We start from the raw sequence: 18,672 nt of genomic DNA on the forward strand, positions 1-18,672 counted from the left end.
GGCAGGTGGTAGCTTTTGGAGATATTCGCGCTTAGCGCGAATATCTCCAAAAGTTGGTAATAGGAGATAGCGATGTTAGCGACTGTTTCCAGTCGCTAACATCTTGGCATGCCCACTTTGCATGTCATTAGTGATAAATATCACTGACATGCAAAGTGGGGCCCAAGATGGTCACTATCTCCTACTAGCGGTCGCTAACTGGTGTTAGCAACAGCTAGGTAATACAGAGATAATTTTATCTCCGCGAAGCGGAGCGCTGTTACAGATATATATCTTTTTTTGAACGTTAATTTCTCAAAATCCACTGAAGCACATATATTGAGACCTAGCAAAGGCACATCGAGCTACCAGTCCCTACAATTTTGCCAAGTTTCGTGCAAATCCATTCAGCCGTTCGATTATTATTATTATTTTTTTTTTTTGCCCCGCGGGGCCCTTTTAAAACCTCCACATCAAACCTAGGGGGTCAGGGAGGATCTACTATGCCCCCTTATGGTCATTTGCCCCTTCGCTTTGGCCTCCTCTTGTCTCTCGATCCTACCGAGAGACAAGATGGCGGCCGCTACGGACTGTTTGGAATGTTTACAGACGCCGGAGAACCAATCAGCTTCGCAAAGCTCCGTTACGCGAAAAGTACGCGAAGCGGAGCGCTGTTACAGATATATATCTTTTTTTGAACGTTAATTTCTCAAAATCCACTGGAGCACATATATTGAGACCTAGCAAAGGCACATCGGGCTACCAGTCCCTACAATTTTGCCAAGTTTCGTGCAAATCCATTCAGCCGTTCGATTATTATTATATTTATTTTTTTTGCCCCACGGGGCCCTTTTAAAACCTCCACATCAAACCTAGAGGGTCAGGGAGGATCTACTATGCCCCCTTATGGTCATTTGCCCCTTCGCTTTGGCCTCCTCTTGTCTCTCGATCCTACCGAGAGACAAGATGGCGGCCGCTACGGACTGTTTGGAATGTTTACAGACGCCGGAGAACCAATCAGCTTCGCTTCACAAAGCTCCGTAACGCGTAAAGTCCGCGAACCGGAGCGCTGCCTGGTCCGCTGTTACAGATATACATCTTTTTTTGAATGTTAATTTCTCAAAATCCACTGGAGCACATATATTGAGACCTAGCAAAGGCACATCGGGCTATCAGTCCCTACAATTTTGCCAAGTTTCGTGCAAATCCATTCAGCCGTTCGGGCTAAAAGTGAGGCCAACCGCCCTATGGAAAACTCAATGTTAAAAACACGTTTTGGGACCCCCCTTTTTTCTCGGCCCCCCCTTGACGAACCCCCCCCCACATTTTCAGGGGCTGCTCAGAAACAAAATGTTCCATTTTCCTGAAAATTTCAGCCAATTCCGTCCACAAACGCCAAAGTTATTAGACATAGAATTTTCAAAAATCCCATAGAGAAAAAATCCTAACTATATATACCTACTGGCGACCGCCAGTAGGTAATATATATATATATACACACACATATACACACATACATACATACCATGGTGCAAGAAACCTAAATTGCTTGCTTGTTCGAACCCCTTTCTTAAAAGAATTATACTTTAAGTCAGCACACAGTTTTACCCATAGTAAAAGTAGTGCATACCTGAGCCTGTTTCCTCCTGGACTCTCATCCTCTGAATATGCAAGTTGGTAGGCACAAATTCTAATTTTCTGTCAGCTTTTAAACTGCTTGCTTTAAATGACGGACCTGGAATATAAAACAAATGCAACACAAATTCAAAGTCAGTGCCAAAATAGATTGCTTTGGCTTTGCAGTACAACATTAATTCAATCTTTTATTTCACAGCCTGCCAGTTTTTTGCTCTTTCAATCTGACTAAATATCCTTACTTAGTGGAATCTTAGTAACACTGAAATGACTGGAATATCTAGCTTAACGTTTCCTACAGAACCACACCTTTCAGGTGTTTCAAAAACCTTTCTCGTCCAAGGACTTTTCGCTGCTGCAGGGTGTGCCACAGGGCTCTGCATTGAGCCCTACGTTATTTCATCTTTACATGCGCCCCCTAGCAGATATCATTGAGCGTTCCAGCTTTAGTATAGTGTCATACGCAGATGACACGTGGCTTATTATCATCTGTCTCAGGATAAGGGAATTACTGCGGCTCTTCTTAGATCCTGCCTTCTTGAGCTAGCAGAGTGGATGGATCACCTCTGCTTTAAGCTCATTGCCAGAAAAACTGAGATTCTCATTACAGGAAAGAAACCACCTATCTGGTCCACCGCATGGTGACCAGACGTACTAGGACCATTACCGTTTCCCAAACCAAAAGTGAAGAACCTAGGCATTTGGTTAGACGCTAACCTATCGTTCGTCAGCCAGATCACCAGACTCGTGGGAAAAGGCTTTGGAATCCTAAAAACATTGAGCAAGATCATAGGCTTTCTCCCTGAAGCCGCCAGTAAATCAGTAGCCCTGGCACTAGTCATGTCCAGTCTGGACTATTGTAATTTGTTTTTTAATTCGGAGCCTCACAAGGTAGGCTGAGATAGCTCCAGAGGGTGCAGAACGCAGCAGCACACCTGCTGCTGAACCTCCCAAAGTGCTCTCCCACGGGACCAGCCCTTGCTAAACTACATTGGCTCCCTCTGAGTAGGAGTGTGTGCTTTAAAGCTATGTGTTTCTGCCATAAAATCTTGAATGGCAAAAGACCTTGATACTTGCATTCTCTGGTGAAGCCTTATCGACCCAGCAGAAGTCGTAGGTCTGCAGGAGCCACATTCACCATGATCCCCTTCGTGAAAAAAGCACTCATGGGAGGACGCTTTTTCAGCTTTCAAGTCACCAAAATGTGGAACACCCTGCCTCTTGGATCTGAGACAGGAATGCTCAGAATTAGTTTTTCGTAAGAAACTTAAAACATGGCTTTTTGGGCAGATTTTGGGCCTGTTGAGTGTGTATAAAGGCGAGTCCTTAGCACGAGGACACTCCGGATGGAGTAACCAAGCGCTTTATATATTACCTACTGAACAATTTACTTACCTTAGATAACGCATTATCTGGTAGAGACTAGCTGCACATGCCTTGCCTTTGAACTGCCCAGGCATCAGTCTGGATCTGGAAACTTTTGGGTGAGCAGTACCCCTGGTGCCATCGGGTGGCTCTGTTAGATTCTGTGTGGTGTCATTAGCATTGTTGACGCCGCAAGTGAACGTTGCAGACACCTATATAGGCGCCACCCAGGTATACGTAGACGTCAGTAAGTTTTCACAACTTTCCATTCCAGAAGCGTAGAGCCAAGAAGTGAACTGACTAGTGTCTGTCAAAACCAGGGCACTGAAAAGGGAGCAACCCTAGCCATAAAAATTGGTTCGCAGAGTGGGGAGGCATGGGTGGGCATGTAAGGAATCTGCAGATTGATATTTTCTTTACCAGATAATGAGTTACCGAAGGAAAGAAACTTGCTCATCTGATAAAAACTTCTAGCTGCAGATTCCTTACCTTTGAATAGATACCCAAGCCATAGCATCCAGTTAGTGGGCTGCGGACAAATTGACTAAACTAAGAAGTCCTGCAGGACTGAACAGGCGAAATGCCCATCTCTGCGGACCTGACTGTCCAGGCAGTAGCGCTTGGCAAACGTGTGCAGAGACGCTAACGTTGCTGCCTGGCAGTTGTCCAGGACTGGAATACCACAAGCCAACACCGTGGTCGCAGCTTTTCCTCTCATGGAATGGGCCCTTAACCCCTCAGGAGGATGCTTTTTAGCCAGGGAATAGCAGATCTTGACATAGATAACAACCCAGTGCTAAATGGTTGGTTCTGAACTGCCCGGCCACCGTGGTCGCAGCTTTTCCTCTCATGGAATGGGCCCTTAACCCCTCAGGAGGATGCTTTTTAGACAGGGCATAGCAGAACTTGACAAGGAGAACAACCCAGTGCGGAATGGTTGGTTCTGAACTGCCCGACCTTTTTTAGCTCCTACATGGCCCACTAAGAGTTGATCTTCAACCTGGAACTCTTTTGTGCGGTCAAGGTAGAATGACAACGCTCTTTTTGGGTCACTTCTCCTCTTTAGAGGGATGCAGAGGAGCATAAAAATTGGGTAGGGTGACAGATTGTCCCAAATGGAATAGGGACACCACCTTAGGCAGGAAAGAGGCCCAGGTACAAAGCACTACCTTATCCGGCAATATCATAAGTTAGGGAGGCTTGGATGATAAAGCCTGCAACTCCCTCAATCTCCTGGCAAATGTTATCACCACTAGAAAGGCTGTATTGGTTGTAAGCAGCCAGAGGGGACAACTGTGAAGATCAAAGGGAGCAAACATGAGATAAGTGATGACCGGGTTCAGATCCCACTGAGGCATTATGAAAGGCATAGGGGGACAAATATGCACAAGGAACCTAATTACAATAGGGGACTTCAATAAAGAGGGTTGGTCAGGCAGCCGCAGGAGAGTGGACAAAGCAGAAAGATAACCTTTAAAAGTGCCCAGAGCAGAGCCCTGCTGGGCAAGGGTAAGAATATCAGAAAGCGAGGCAGAAAGAGGGTGAATAGACTTTTCTGTACAATACTTTACAATATTTTGCCAACGGCAGGCGTATACCGTTTTGGTGAAGGGCGCCTGGCCGCCAAGATAACTTTGCAAACTTTGTGAACAAGGTCAAAAGCTGTCAACGCTCAATTTCCAAACAAGGAGGAAGAGAGTTGAAAGGTTCGGGTTGAGAGCCCTTTCCTGCTGCTGCAACAGAAGATCCTCCCGAAGGGGCAACCTGATTGGAAGATCATTGCCCATTTTCAGAAGGTTGGGATACCAAACTCTCTGTTCCCAGTCCAGAGCCACTAGAATAACTTGAGAACTCTGCGCATAAGTGGTATAGGTGGAAAGGTGTACAGGAGGCCTGAGCTCCACTTGCGACGAAAAGCGACGCTGAGAGATACACACTTTGGAAACTCCAGTACGACATTGCACTTATAGGTGAACAGATCTTACTAAGGCTTTCCCCACTGTTGGAAGAGACCTTGCACCACTTCTAACAGGAGACACCATTAGTGATCTACTAGGAATCAACGGCTGAGTTCATCCACCCTGGCATTCAGAGAACCTGCCAGGTGTTAAACCACCAGGGTTATACCCTGCTGTTCCAGCTATGTAGGGCCTCTTGGCAAAGGGTCCATGACTCCAACCGCCCTGCTTGCTGCAGTACCACATTGTGGTGTTGTCTGTGAGCTCTAGCACCAACTTCCCCTTGACCAAGGAAAGATATGCTTTCAATGCTAGTCAGATCGCTCGGAGCTCCAACAGGTTGTTGTGTAATCCAGATTCTGCAGGAGACCAGCATCTCCAGATTCTGGCAGAGACCAGCATTCTCTGATCTCCACCTCTCCCAGATGGCCACCCCATATCAGGAGTGAGGCATCTATCACTATTGTGAGATCTGGTTGGGGAAGGGAGAAAGGTCTGCCGCTGACACGATCGCGGTTCGTTAGCCACCACTGCAGGTCCTTTGCAGTTCCCTCTGAGATATGGGCCATGTCAGAGAAATTCCAATGCTGCTGTGCCCACTGGAACTTCAGGTCCCACTGCAGAAACTGCATATGCCACTGCCATCATTTTGGTGAACACCAAGGGGCGCTGGTAAGGCATAAGGGAAGCACAGTCAACTGAAAGTGCTCGTGGACCACCTTGAACCACAGGTAACGTCTGTGGTCAGGCAGGATAGAGAAGTGAAAAAATGCATCCCGCAAGTCTAATGCTAACAGTCAGTCTCCTAGGTCGAGGGCAGACAAGACCTGAGCCAAAGTGAGCATCTTGAATATCTGCTTTTTGAGGAAGAGATTGACGGTTCCTTAGTCAGGAATAGGATGAAGACCTTTGTTCTATTGGGGTATCACAAAGTAGCAGGAATAATAACCACTGCCTACTTTTGATATCAGAACCCTTTCTATACACACCCCCCTTGGCCAGAAGAGCTGTAACTTCCTCTTGGAGCAAGATAAGATGATACTCCGCCAGCCGTTCGTGAGATGGAGGTAAAGGAGGAGGAAAAGATTGGAAAGGAAGTGTGTAACCCCTCCAAATGATCTGTGAGACCCATCTGTCCGATGTTATGGACTGCTAGTGGAGAAGATGATGTCAGATTCTCCCTAAAACTGGACACCCATGGTCTTGCAGAACCAACCTAGGAGGACTTCGAGGTTGCAGCTTCGAGGGGTTGGTGGCAGATGACTTCTGGCTACCATCCCCACGAGTTAGGAATGCACACATCCTCGTCCTAGCACAACCTGGGAAGCCTGCCCAAGATGGTGGCTGGGATATGGTTAGGGCGGTGGCACACCCCTTCCATACCCACGAAAGGCAAACTGGGGCCAAGGTGCCACTGAGAGGCCCAAGGACTTGGCCATAGCTTGCGAGTCCTTGAAGCGCTTAAGAGCGGAGTCTGCCTTCTCTCTGAAAATACTAGTCCCATAGAAGGGCATGTCAATGATGGTAGCTTGGACATCCATCAAAAAGCCAGATGTTCTCAGCCAGTCATGGCGTTGCAAGGCCACCGTCGAGGACAGCACTCTGCCCAGGGAGTCCGTTGTATCCAGGCCAAACCTCATGGTGAACTTTGCTGCATCTCTCGTGTCTTTTACTGCTTGGGACAGGATGGCCTGGGCCACCTCTGGGACCTGTGGCAGCACTTGTGCAATTGTTTCCCATAGGGTATCAGCCCAAAAGACATGCAGTGTTCACTGACCACAATGCCAGGCTGGTGGAAGAAAACATCATCTTCCCAAGTGCGTCCAGCCTCTTGAATTCCGTGTGCGGGGGAGCAGCTGGGAACACGCTATGGGAAGTCGAGGCTTGGGCTACCAAGCTCTCGGGGTAGGGAGTTGGCCGAGGAAACTAGGATCACCCAGAGCAGGGCGATGGCGGCAGGCAATTGTACTACTCACAGGAGCCCCTGTGCTATGCTTGGACCAAGTTCCTAGAAGGACATCAGTCAGTACTTTGTTAAAGGGCAATAGGGGTTCGGAGGAGGCAGCCTCAGGCTGAAGCACCTCGGTCAAGAGTTTAGTCTTGACTGCCACAGAGGGAAGTCTGAGGTGAAGGACCTTCGCTGCCCTCTTCACCACCATTTCATAACATCCTCCCTCCTTTGTAGCCACAGTAGGTGGAGAGATCTTACCAGCTCTTGAGAGGTTTCCAGTCCATTGGCCTCTTCTAGATCCTCATACCAGTCCAAATTCTCATTAGAGGTCTAACACTGGTGTTCTAAAGGGCCCAGTGACCCCTCCCACTCGTTCCCCATGCCTGTAAGGGACCGGCGCCAAAGAAGATCGCATTGGCCTGACCGGCGCAGTTCCAGGTCGGATCCATGAGAAGCTATTGAAGCTGGGGCCAGAGCCATTGGCGCGGTACCTGATGGGGCCTCTTCCGACCCCACAGTGCCCGAAGATGCACCGGAAGGGTTGGCCGCTCTAAAGGTCGGCGCGCATGGCCTCGTAAAACTTTTTCATTTGAGGGGGGTTGCTCCAGCTCCTGGAAACGAGGGAAGGTGCCGAATCAGACCTGGCAACTGCTCTGCATGAATGTGCCAGGAACATCAATTTTCCCCATTCATCTCGTCATTCCTCGATTGTCAAGGTGAAGACGAAGTCCATCTAGACTTCTTCTTTGTGTGCTTCTTCTCCGAGTGTTCTGAGGTCCTCAAGTACAATGAAGAAGATCTGGGGCTCCTGGAACGGTCCTGAAACCTTCTCTTCCTTGTTCGGTACTGAGACCTCTTTGGAGTCGTGCTAGATGGCGTAGACTGCTGGGCAGCAAGCAGCTTTAGGGACTGCTCCCTCAAAGCACGACTTTGGGTCGTGGTTATGCTCGAGACACCATAAGCACACAAGGTGCAGGTCTGCACCTAGGTGGCGCCTATATAGGTGACCGCGAAGTCACATCCGGCGTCAACGGCCCATACAACTGAACTGAGCCACACAACTGCACACAGGGGTACTGATCACAAAACATTTCCGGATCCAGACTGACTCCTTAGAAATTGAAAGGTAAGGAATCTGAAGCTAGAAGTCTCTATCAGATATTCTTAAAGTCTTTGATAGCTTTCAGTAAATACATTAAAATGTTTAAGAAATGAATTTAAAAAAACGCAGCCTTTCTTATCTGTTTAAGGAAAGATACCTGAAGCCTAGAAAGAAGAAAAGGGAAAGGTCACAGTTTGCCATGCAGCAGTATAGGCCACTGCCCTGCTGCTGCTTAGCAAGCATCATTTTGGGGTCTCCACTCCAAGGCTGGTGCTGGAGCACAGAAAGCAGAAAACTTGAGTAAAACACCCTGCATCGCATAAAGATTCTCTTTGAAGTCTAAACATAGCTGGGAACCTTGACAAGCAGAATAAAACTGAAGCATGAGTGCAAAAGCAGTCAAGAGCTGGGCCTTAATGTTGGAAGAAAGAATTTTGTAAGACTACAGTATTATGCCATGTCCTTGTACATCACAAAACATGTGGGAGACAGTGAAAGCAGTGAAAGCGCTCTGCAGTGTATCGTAAATGGAGATCTTCCTTCTCAGAAATAACAGGTGGCGCAAACAAAGTGCCAGGGAGAGTAAGCACAGAGAGGTACTGTGGGCTCCACAGAGAAGCCTTACTCTGTCAGTGACACTGCAACTTAGGAATGACACTGATAGGTTTGTCAAGGTTTGAGACACTGGTAGGTTTGGACATTTCTTTTTCATCCGGAGGGATCCCGCAGTGGGTGAGGGGAATATTAGTACACTTATGGCTGCACAGGCAAACTGTGCAGTATACTGCTACCTCTCCCAGCAACAGCTTGTTTGGGGAACCGATTTATTAGTTGTAGGCACACTGCAGACTAATATTATGGAGCACTGGGCTTACCCAAGGGATAGTAATGATAAAGTGGTAGACACTAACAGAGCATGGTACATGTTGGGGATGCAAGCATGTATCTCAAAGTTGTGCTCACTGCACTCACAGTTACCAGATATTCATGCCCTACCCATTACTGGGAAGCACAGCTCCAACAGTCACTTGCTAGCCATAATATGGCGATGATTATGTATGATCTATACTAAGAAGAATGGTTTATCATTCAGGATCAATATAAGACAAAAAGGACACACACTATGTAGGATTATTTTAGTGCACAACCCTTCCACATATCTATGTACTGCAGACATAGGATACTGCAGGTCAAATATTTACGTTGGTTATACTACTCAGTTACAATGCTGCATAAAATGGACAACAATGTATCTCATGATTGTAGGAGATGCTGTTGCCCTGAAGCTGGTCTCCTGCATGTACCGTGGGGCTGTCCACAAATTCAAGGAGGAGGCGACTGAAGTAATTTCCATCATAGTCGAAGTGGAAGTGCTAGCTTCTCCCAAGGTGAAATTGTTTGGTTATGTTGCAAAAATGCCCAAGAATATTAGATGGTCAAAGGAAGTTTTGCTCATGCTGACAAGAAGGGAGGTAGCTATGAACTTGTTAAAGGGCTTACTGTTAAACAAGCACTGCCAAAGCCAATACGCCTGCCATTGGCCGCTAGTCTTTTGGCAATTCCTGTTTTGTTTTGTCATGGTTTCGCAAAACTTTATTGTTCAGGATGCTGCTGGGCACTCATCAAATCTAAAAAAAACTGGTCCTGAATACCACTAATAGGATCTGTACATTAGGGAAAAGATGAATGCGGCACAGAGAATTCACAGTGGGTAGAATCTGGACTTGCTGATGATAAGGATACCTGTGCCTCTAACAGGACTCTTGTTGTGGGGGTTGAGATAGTCCATGGAAACGGATGAAGTTGATTTTCCCTTCATAAACAAGGGCTATTTCTTCACCGTACTCAGGTTTGAATCCACCTCTATAGTAACCTTCGCTCGCGTCTCATTATTTTAATTTCAAATTTGTTTGATTGATTTCAAGAGCAACAATAGACACTACAATGCAAGGGAAGCACATCAGGCGTGAGAGGCAATCAAAACAGATAGGTACACAGTTTCTGCTAAGCAAATAGATGGCCAGTTGAAAGTGACATAACAAAGGTATAGTGCCTGGACTGCAAATGTCCCCTGTAGTGCAGCGATTAAATTGTAGGAGCAAAAACCAAAACCAAAACTCCCATCCAATCCCCCACCCCCCTCCCCATTCCCGCCCCACCCAGTGTGCCAAACATGTGAAACAAGTATAGCTATATACATGTAGTAGATGATGCAATCACCCAGATGGTCATGAGGAGTCATGTGTGGTCGCCGTGAGTCGCAATAAGCGAAGGTATTTAGGGCATGTGATCTCATTAAATTCTTTGGACAGGAGGGAAAGCAGTGGGAGCCATACCTTCTGGTAAGCAGCTGTGGAGTGTGTGAGCGTAGCGTGGATACGTTCCATCCCCAAGGTGAACTATAATTTATGCAGCCAACCCGTGTGAGTGGGCCTGGTGTTGGAACCCCAGAGGGACAGGACGTGTTGTGTTGCGGCCTGCATGGCGATCCCATCTGGCGACCTCTGGGAGATTTGAGGGGGAAAGTGAGTGCGCTAGGTAGACCTAGAAGAGTATAAGCTGGGAATCTAGGGATTTCAGTATCAAAGGTGGAATCAATGTCGTCTAGGACTGCCTTCCAATAGTCTTGGATTTCACGGCACTCCCATAGGAGGTGAGTTAAGGTGCCCCTTTCCCCGTAGCCCCTCCAACATAGCGCGTAGGGTTACCTTTATTGAGCCGGACTGGGGTGAGGTGCCAGTACATGGCCAACTTCGTCGCCGCCACTCTGCCTGCTGTGTTGCAGGTGGTGTGAGAAGCTCTATAATACACAGAACTCCATTCCTTGGGTGATAGGGCCCTCCCCAGTTCTGCCTCCCATCGTTTTTGGCCTGCTGTCTTGCCTGAAGGAGCAATTTGTAGAGGTCTGTGATAAGGTGTCTATCCGAGTCCTTCGTCACCAGCCATTTCTCAAAGGTCGTCATGGGTCTGCCAGCTAGGGGGGCAATGTCTGGATGTGTGAGCCAGTGCCTAAGCTGGAAGTACTGAAATAAGTGGGGAGAGACAACGTCGTAGCTCCGGGTTATGTCCGCTAGGGTGAGGAAGCCCTGTAGGTCGAAGAGGTGGCCGGAGGAGAGGCAGCTGACGCCGCGCCATTGCGGAAATGCATGAGGAGTGTTGCCCGGTGGAAAGTCCGGGTTGTCCAGGATAGGGGTAAGTGGAGAGGGGAAGGTAGTGAGCCCTTTCTTGACCGCAACCGCATTCCAGACCTGCATGACAGTGCGAGTAATGGGGGATCGTAGGAGGTAGCGCGGTCGGTGCCGTCGAGGAAGGAACGGAATTTTCCAGAGGGATGTCCGAGCCATCGCTATATCCTGAAATAACCAGCTTTTCTCGGATTCCGGCCTGAACCACTCCACCAGATATCTAAGTTGTGCAGCTTGGAAATATTGTAAAAGATTGGGGACACCGAGACCCCCCTCGTCAGCATTCCTATATGCTAGTCATTTATGTAGGCGCGCACGCTTGCCTTCCCAGATGAAATGATGAAAGGCAGCTTGTAGGTTCGCGATGGTGCCAGCTGGAGGGAGCACCGGAAGGGTCTGGAAAATGTACAGAATTTTAGGCAGCGCTGACATCTTCACAGCCGCAACACGTCCCAGCAGGGAGAGGGGCTGCTTGGACCAGCGCGCGAGATCGGACCGAATTTGGGAGGAGAGGGTTTCATAGTTAAGAGTCAGTGTAGACTCCGTGGATGAGGTCAGTGTGACACCCAAGTATGGGAGGCGTGCGGTCGATAATAATCCTCCCCTGTAGGCAGGTGGAGGTGCCTGTGTGTGCGCCTTTCTGCCCAAGGGTAGTATGAGGGATTTCCCCTTATTGATTTTGAAACCAGAGACAACTCCGAAGGATTCCACCTCTGCCAGGAAAGCGGGGACCGAATAGTCCGGGCGGTCCAGAGCAGCTATGATATAGTCGGCGTAGAGGCCGATCACATGAGGTTCCCGAACAAAGGTTATACCCTGGATGGCAGGATTGTCGCGGATCTTTTGCGCAAGGGGCTCTACGTATAGGGCAAACAGGAGGGGCGAAAGAGGGCACCCCTGCCTCGTGCCACGTTGGATCTCAAAAGGGTCCGAGCATAGACCACCTATGCGAACTCGAGCTTGAGGGCGATGGTAGCAGCTCGCGATCCAAGCCTGAAACCGATCTCCTATCCGAAAGCGCCGCAGGACTTGTTGAAGGTAAGTCCAGTCAACCCGGTCGAACGCTTTCTACGCGTCGACAGCCAGCAACACAGAATCCGAGTTCTGGAAGTGGGCCTTGTCAATCAAATGAAGTATTCGTTTAGTGTTATCGCTGCATTGGCGATTCGGAACAAAGCCCGATTGGTCGGGTTCCAAGATCCCGGGCAGACATGGACCAAGACGTGCCGCGAGGACCCCCGTAAAGATTTTCAAATCCAGGTTAAGTAGGGATATAGGCCGGAACGCAGAGCAGCATGTTGGTTTTTTACCCGGTTTGGGCAGCACTACTATCTCGGCTGCTAGCATATCCGGGGGGATGGAGCTCGGGCCTTCAAAGGAATTAAAGAGCCGGGTGAGAACCGGAGCTAACAGCTGGCTAAAGGTCTTATAGAACCCGGCTGAAAAGCCGCCAGGTCCTGGGGATTTAAGAGGACGGAGGCGAGAGATAACAGCAAGTACTTCGTCCAAGCGGATAGGGGTGTCCAGGGTGTCCGCACTATCCTGGGACAACTCCGTGACCCTTGCCGATTCCAAGTAGGTATGAACATCCCCCGACGAGACAGAGTCGGCCTTATATAGAGTGGCATAGAATGTCCTAAACGCCTCCGCAACCTGGGTCTCACCAGTGATATCCAGACCCGAGTCATCCGTGAGGCTGATAATTTTGGAATATTGGGTCTTCGCTTTCAGGGCGCTAGCAAGTAAGCAGCCGTCTTGTTCCCCCCAACGTAATAGGAGTGACGGAGGCGCAGAGCGGCGAATTCCGCTCGGTCCGTATCTAGGCTGGCCAGTTGGGCTCTGGCGGCTTTCAGTTGTCTCCAAACCCGCGGGGCGCAGGTGCGACTATGGACCCTCTCCAATTCAGAGACCTGAGCAGTGAGGTTGTCCCTTTTTGCTTTGCGGTCTTTTGCCTCTGCCGCAGCAATTGCGATAAGCTCGCCGCGAGCCACCGGTTTCAAGGCCCCCCAGAGGGCGGACACCGAGGTCCCGGGGGTGTCATTAATAGCTAGGTAGTCAGTGAGGCACGTGTGAAGTTGCTTGGTGACTTCCGGCCGATGTAAGAGGGTTTCCCGCAACCGCCACGCCCCAGGGGGGCGGGTGGACTTGGGAACCTGGAGTATCAGCTCCACTGCATCGTGGTCAGACAGTGCCGCTGGGACTATGCTTACGTCTTTGAGATTGGCGAGTAGTTCTGAGGAACCCAAGTAGTGGTCTAACCTGGCATATGTGCGATGGACGTGGGAGTAGAACGTGAAGTGTGATGTGTTGGGATGAGTGACCCTCCAGAGATCCACCAGGTCCCTGTCGTGCAACCAATCGTTACCGGCGGCAGTTATGGCGCCAGTGTCCCCGTATCGATGACCTGACCTGTCCATGTTTGTGTCCATCACTAGGTTGAGGTCCCCCCCAATAAGCAGGAGAGAGGCAGGGGATTAAAGGGACTCGGATATGGTGCTTTTTAAAAAGGCTTCCTGGCCTGAGTTCGGGGCATAAAGGGAGACAATCGTGAAGCGCTGGCCCCCCAATAAAAAGGTGCCTGCCCTTCATCTCCCCCACTTTATCACCTACGCTGCCGCGGAAGCGCTTGGAGACCAAAATAGCTACCCCGCCTTTTTTGTTGGAAGCGAGGAGAAAAACTGTTGGGGAAAGGCGCATGAGCGCATCCTATGCCAATCTTTAGGTAAGAGATGGGTTTCTTGTAATAAACATATGTCAGCCCCGGAATTCTCTAAGTATGAGATCACCACCCTCCGTTTAATCGGGTTGTTCAAACCCTTCACATTAAGGGTTAATACCTTCAAACTAGACTCCATCACAGAAAATCAAACAATCCACAAGCTGTAGAAGTACATCCCCCTGGTGTAGCTGATGACGACTCGAAGAGCATTTCAGTCCCACAGAACCCCCTGGCACACTGGGCCCCTCCTGCAATCCCGCCCCCAATCCCTTGTCCCAACAGCACCCCCCCACCCCTCCCCGCCCCAACTGACACCCACCCCCCCACTGAGGACCTACCCCCTTCCCCAACTGCGGTCCCCCCCCCCCCGGTACCCCCTGCCTCCCCACCTCCCCCGCCCCCAACACCAACTGGAACCCCAACTTCATCATAGTCCTGGGCCTATCCAACACAGTTCAGGCCCACAGAGTCCTTGCGTAGAGGAGTGTGTGGCAGCGGCGACCCCGTGGGCCCCCCCGTCCCCCCCTGACCTGCTGATCCTGAAGCAGATGAACCCCCATATGTAGTTTCAGCCAAGACCGATGCACCAGGGCACAATACGTAGCCCTCGGGATCATTCCGATGTCGCTGTGTCTCTAGATACCTCTTGGATGGCAGCCGCCTGCTCCTGCGCCATCAGTTGAGGATCCGGTTTCAAGGAACGCTTGGGTCTGTTCCGGCGCTTTACTCGCTGCCAGCCATCGCCAGAGGTTCGTGGTGAAGACCTGGGTGAGGACCGCCTCTTGATATCGTCCCTCTCAGAATTCTCGTCAAGATTGATTTCCAGTAGTGCGCATGTATCCTGTAGGGAGCGGAGCTGCTGCAAGGCCCCTTTCCATTTGAAGATGATCCGAAAGGGATGGCCCCACGAGTAAGGAACACCCTTTTCCCGCAAAAAAGTGGTGACCGGTTTGAAAGTCTTTCTCTTCTGTAGAGTAATGGCCGAAAGGTCCTGGAATAGTGCTACCGGGTGGCCTTGGTAGAGGAGAGGTTGCTTCTTACGGGCCTCTTGCAGTATACGCTCTTTCAATGGAAAGTGTGGGAGGAACGCCTGGATATCCGGTGGGGGAGCAGGCGCCCGACGCGCCAGGCCCACCCTGTGTGCCCTGTCAATGCGTATGGCGAAGTCATCTCCTTCACCCAAAACGTCCCTGAATAGGCCCTGCAAGAAGAGAGTGACATCCGTCCCTTCCCTTTTGAACGGCACGCCTCGGACCCTTATATTATTTCTTCGGGACCGATTTTCAAGGTCCTCTGTGTGTGCTTGTAAGTCCACCTGCTGCTCCTTGAGGCGCACCACCTTCTGCTGCATTTGCTCCATCTCTTCTCCTCTGGACAGGTCAGCCTCCTCCACCGCAGCCACCCGTTCCCCCAGGCCATCCACATCCCTGCGCAACTCTCTAAACTCTCCGGCCATATCTTGCTTCAATGTCTGGAAATCCTCCCTTAAGGTGTTAAAGAGAGTCTCTAGGAAGGATTTGGTGATGGGAGCACCTTCATCATCTGGTCCCGTGGCTGTCTTCGATGTCGCCGAGGATACAGGGCTTTTGTCTCCTTTGAGGGCACCCTTCCCTAACATGTCCGGTATCGTGTGCCCTGCTCTGCGCTGCCCCGTAGCCATTATGCCAGTAAAGAATGTCCGCGGGGGGGCCACAACCTTTTCCTCACTGCAAAGGAAGCAGAGCCTGTATGGTGTGTCCCAGCAGCAGCCGTGGGTGGGCCCGACCCGTGGGCCCGGAGTTAAGAGTGGTCGTAGGTCGCCCTCCTCGTCTCTCTGTTCAGGTGTCTCGGGCCAGGGTTCGCAATGCGACGCTGAGCGGTGTTCCACACCTGAGCCACGAGTCGCTCAGCCGGTCTCTCACAGTGCCCTGGGCCCCTCGCGCCACATTCCCCGGGGCAGCACCTCAGAAGCCTCCGGCTCCGGTACCCACCACCGCGCTGTTGGCCACTATCGTCCCCAAGTCCCGGGCCTCAGCGCAGCTCCACCAGCCCGTACACGGGCGTGCTCTCCAGCTTACGGCCTCTATCGGGAGGGGCACCGGGCCACAGCACTCCCAACACCGCCTTCACAGCAGCCGGGCGTCCTCCATCTTTGGTGCGTCCCCTCGCGGCCTCAATGCTAGGCCCCCAAGCCGGGGGCTCGAGTGTCGCAGAGCAGGCGGCCAGGCGCGACCCTCGACCTGGACCAGTCCGCACTCACCGGGCCGTCGGCGCCAGCCGCAACCACGCTCCGTGCTGGTACCTGAGTTGCTTCGCCCACCAGGCCGCCAAGACTTCAACGGTGTGGAGGAGGTGGCCGCTCCGGAGCAGGTCTCAGTTCTAGGCCCCAAAGCCAGGGGCTCGATTTCCGTGGTGTGCCGGCAAAGGTGCCCCTCACTCGCGGCCACTCTTCTTGGCGGCGGACACACTTCGGGCGGCCGGGCCCCGCGCCGCAGCTTGTTGGCATCCTGCGACCAGTCCCACACCGGGATCTTGCCTTCCCCGCAGGCGGGAAGTACCGCCACGTCTGGCGGCAGCCGTCTGCCCCGTCTAGCAAAATGGCGGATCGGGACCCCGCTGGGAAAGAGAGTCTGCACAGGGCCGCAGATGGACTCCGCCAGCCCCAGGAGACAGCGGGGGCCGACCCTCGGAGACCCGCGCGTCAAGCGCTCGCGTTCTGGGGGTTGCTCTGGGGGGTAAGGGCTTCTAAATGGTCAGGACGGGGGAATCGGGCCGGGAGCCTCACACAGCAACGTCCGTCCTGGTCGCCATCTTGGCCACGCCCCCGCGTCTCATTATTTTGACCTCCAGTCTTAGTGGAGGTGTCTATTAAGCCTTTCACTGCCAAATCTGGCACCATATACTGATTGTCATTCTGAGATTCCTTCTTGCTTCCATTCTGATTACTAAATGAACAAACCACAGAGCCCTCTTGCATCATAGAACCAACTCTCAGCTGGAGACTGAGCCTAGCCAGGGCAGAGGATGAATGTGATTGCAGGGTGCGTCATTTAGCTCTTTGGGCCAGAGTGAGAGAGGAGTTCACAGTACAACCAGAATTAATTGTCACAAATGTAGAGAGCCACTCGGGCTCTCCTCAACACTGTTGCAACTGGAACACTCCTTATGGCGGGCTCGCACGAGGAGATAAAAAAACGGGCGGAAGACTGCTCGTGGTCTTTGCCCACACGGTGAACGGTGTGTGTGTGCTTTATTTCCAGGGACCCAGGTAGGCGCAGGTGCGACTATGGACCCTCTCCAATTCAGAGACCTGAGCAGTGAGGTTGTCCCTTTTTGCTTTGCGGTCTTTTGCCTCTGCCGCAGCAATTGCGATAAGCTCGCCGCGAGCCACCGGTTTCAAGGCCCCCCAGAGGGCGGACACCGAGGTCCCGGGGGTGTCATTAATAGCTAGGTAGTCAGTGAGGCACGTGTGAAGTTGCTTGGTGACTTCCGGCCGATGTAAGAGGGTTTCCCGCAACCGCCACGCCCCAGGGGGGCGGGTGGACTTGGGAACCTGGAGTATCAGCTCCACTGCATCGTGGTCAGACAGTGCCGCTGGGACTATGCTTACGTCTTTGAGAGTGGCGAGTAGTTCTGAGGAACCCAAGTAGTGGTCTAACCTGGCATATGTGCGATGGACGTGGGAGTAGAACGTGAAGTGTGATGTGTTGGGATGAGTGACCCTCCAGAGATCCACCAGGTCCCTGTCGTGCAACCAATTGTTACCGGCGGCAGTTATGGCGCCAGTGTCCCCGTATCGATGACCTGACCTGTCCATGTTTGTGTCCATCACTAGGTTGAGGTCCCCCCCAATAAGCAGGAGAGAGGCAGGGGATTAAAGGGACTCGGATATGGTGCTTTTTAAAAAGGCTTCCTGGCCTGAGTTCGGGGCATAAAGGGAGACAATCGTGAAGCGCTGGCCCCCCAATAAAAAGGTGTTTGCTAACAGCCTGCCCTTCATCTCCCCCACTTTATCACCTACGCTGCCGCGGAAGCGCTTGGAGACCAAAATAGCTACCCCCGCCTTTTTTGTTGGAAGCGAGGAGAAAAACTGTTGGGGAAAGGCGCATGAGCGCATCCTATGCCAATCTTTAGGTAAGAGATGGGTTTCTTGTAATAAACATATGTCAGCCCCGGAATTCTCTAAGTATGAGATCACCACCCTCCGTTTAATCGGGTTGTTCAAACCCTTCACATTAAGGGTTAATACCTTCAAACTAGACTCCATCACAGAAAATCAAACAATCCACAAGCTGTAGAAGTACATCCCCCTGGTGTAGCTGATGACGACTCGAAGAGCATTTCAGTCCCACAGAACCCCCTGGCACACTGGGCCCCTCCTGCAATCCCGCCCCCAATCCCTTGTCCCAACAGCACCCCCCCACCCCTCCCCGCCCCAACTGACACCCACCCCCCCACTGAGGACCTACCCCCTTCCCCAACTGCGGTCCCCCCCCCCCGGTACCCCCTGCCTCCCCACCTCCCCCGCCCCCAACACCAACTGGAACCCCAACTTCATCATAGTCCTGGGCCTATCCAACACAGTTCAGGCCCACAGAGTCCTTGCGTAGAGGAGTGTGTGGCAGCGGCGACCCCGTCGCCCCCCCCGTCCCCCCCTGACCTGCTGATCCTGAAGCAGATGAACCCCCATATGTAGTTTCAGCCAAGACCGATGCACCAGGGCACAATACGTAGCCCTCGGGATCATTCCGATGTCGCTGTGTCTCTAGATACCTCTTGGATGGCAGCCGCCTGCTCCT

General features: G+C 51.4%; 1 protein-coding gene across 14 annotated transcripts in view; it reads right to left on the reverse strand.

The window, feature by feature from the left end:
- Positions 1-18,672, reverse strand: part of INPP4A (inositol polyphosphate-4-phosphatase type I A) — a 1,031,799-nt gene that overhangs the window by 332,825 nt on the left and 680,302 nt on the right. For all 14 annotated transcript variants that reach the window (XM_078658189.1, XM_078658185.1, XM_078658188.1 and 11 more), the window contains one exon: positions 1,610-1,714. In XM_078658189.1, coding sequence (XP_078514315.1) covers positions 1,610-1,714 — 105 coding nt within the window. The remainder of the gene's footprint in view (positions 1-1,609; positions 1,715-18,672) is intronic.

This window comes from Lissotriton helveticus, chromosome 8 (assembly GCF_964261635.1).
Source record: "Lissotriton helveticus chromosome 8, aLisHel1.1, whole genome shotgun sequence".
NCBI classification, from domain to species: Eukaryota; Metazoa; Chordata; class Amphibia; order Caudata; family Salamandridae; genus Lissotriton; species Lissotriton helveticus.